General features: G+C 66.9%; 1 protein-coding gene across 1 annotated transcript; it reads left to right on the top strand.

Moving 5' to 3' along the window:
- Positions 1-1,074: 1,074 nt before the first annotated feature.
- Positions 1,075-1,599, top strand: AURANDRAFT_35436 (hypothetical protein; the record flags this gene model as incomplete). The annotated part of the gene is made up of 1 exon (XM_009044823.1): positions 1,075-1,599. A coding segment is annotated over one exon (525 nt), but the record flags the coding sequence as incomplete, so codon positions are not given.
- Between the last annotated feature and the right edge of the window lie 7 nt (positions 1,600-1,606).

Raw genomic sequence — 1,606 nt, 5'->3', positions numbered from 1 at the left:
AACTCGCGCTCTTGGCAATCGAATGCCAAGAGCGTGAGTTCCTGGAACTCAAACCGAAGTCGGCGAGTTGGGCCCCCGCGCCCACCCTGGCGGGCTGCGCACGGCCGTGGCCATGTACGGTGACATATTCCGGCGTTTCTTCGGCTTGGAAGCGCGACGGGCCGCCCGGGGGACGGGCTGCTCGGCGCCGAGTCGTTCGTGATGGCGCGCCCGGGCCGCGCAGAGCCCCCGCGCCGGTGCTCTGGGGCCGCGCGGCTCGTGCTCGGGGTCCCATTGGCTGCCGGGATCCAGGGGCAGCCTCGCGCGACGGTTGAACCCGATCCGGGTGCTGCGCGGCGCGGGGTGCGCGCACGTGTCGCGGAGACCTTGGAAGTCAAAGTCTTCGACCTCTATGGTCGAGCGCATCAAAGGGGACTCCCACACTACATAGACGAACGATCCCCGACGCTCCGTGAACTCGAACACGACGGAAAAGGGTGCGGGGGACGCGAGCAACCCTTTCCCGACCCCTTGCGGCGCCTCGTGCGCGACGCGACGCAACCCTGGGGAGTGACATCCCGCGGGGAATGTGTCGTCGACAGGCTTCCGATCCTCGCTGCAGCGGGGGTTGTCTCTTGACTCGGTTCCTGCGTCGAGCTACGGGCTGGTGAAGACGACTTTTTCGTCCATAGCCGAGCGCGGACTTCGTGTCACAGCATCAATACCGACGTAAACTTAGTGATACAATTTGTTGGAAAGCCAATCTGAAATCGTCTATTTGCCCTTGTGGGTGGCAAAGTCCACGGCCTCGCCGGCGTTGGTGCGGCCTTTCAAATCGAAGAACGACATGCTTGTCGCGTCGGCGTGGCAGCGCGGCTCGACGGCAGCGCGGCCGCTTAGACTCTCGTATTGCTCCTGGGGCAAAGATGCCGTTCAAACTGAACTTCAACCAATTCCGAGGCGCTCAGGGGCTATTCATAGGCTGGCTGCCTCGCTGGCAGCCTCGCATCGAGCTGCCTGGCGGCCTCGTGCTCGCTGGCCAAAGCGATGGAGGCGCTCATGTGCGTGTCCAGCGAGCATTCGCTCTCCGATTTCATGAGCAGCGGCTTGTTCTGCGAGGTCGATCCCGCGCGTAAATTGACCTTCGAGACCGTCGACGTCTTCACGGACGAGAGGTTCAAGGGCGGCAACCCGCTGGCCGTCGTCTTCGGCGCCGAGGGCTGCAGCACGGAGACGCTGCAGCGCATCGCGCGCGAGTTCAACTACGCCGAGATCGCGTTCGTGCTGCCGCCGGAGGATCCGACGAAGACCGCGCGCGTGCGCATCTTCACGCCGCTGGAGGAGTACCCCTTCGCCGGCCACCCGAACGTCGGCACGGCCTGCGTGCTCGCGCGGCGCGGCGTCGCGTTCGGCCGCCCCGTCGGCGACGCGCTCGTCTTCGAGGAGGCCGCGGGCGACGTCTCCGTCGAGATCGCGCGCAACGGCAACGGCCAGGTCGCCGGGTCGACGATCGCCGCGCCGGAGCCCTTCGCCGCGGGCCGGACCTTCGAGCCCGCGGACGTCGCGGCCTGCCTGGGGCTGCCCGCGGACGCCGTCGACGCGTCGCTCCACGCGCCCCTGTCGCGAG

The sequence above is a fragment of the Aureococcus anophagefferens genome (genome assembly GCF_000186865.1).
Source record: "Aureococcus anophagefferens unplaced genomic scaffold AURANscaffold_870, whole genome shotgun sequence".
NCBI classification, from domain to species: domain Eukaryota; class Pelagophyceae; order Pelagomonadales; family Pelagomonadaceae; genus Aureococcus; species Aureococcus anophagefferens.
The sequence above is the reverse complement of the archived record's forward strand: the minus strand, read 5'-3'. Positions and strand labels throughout refer to the sequence as shown.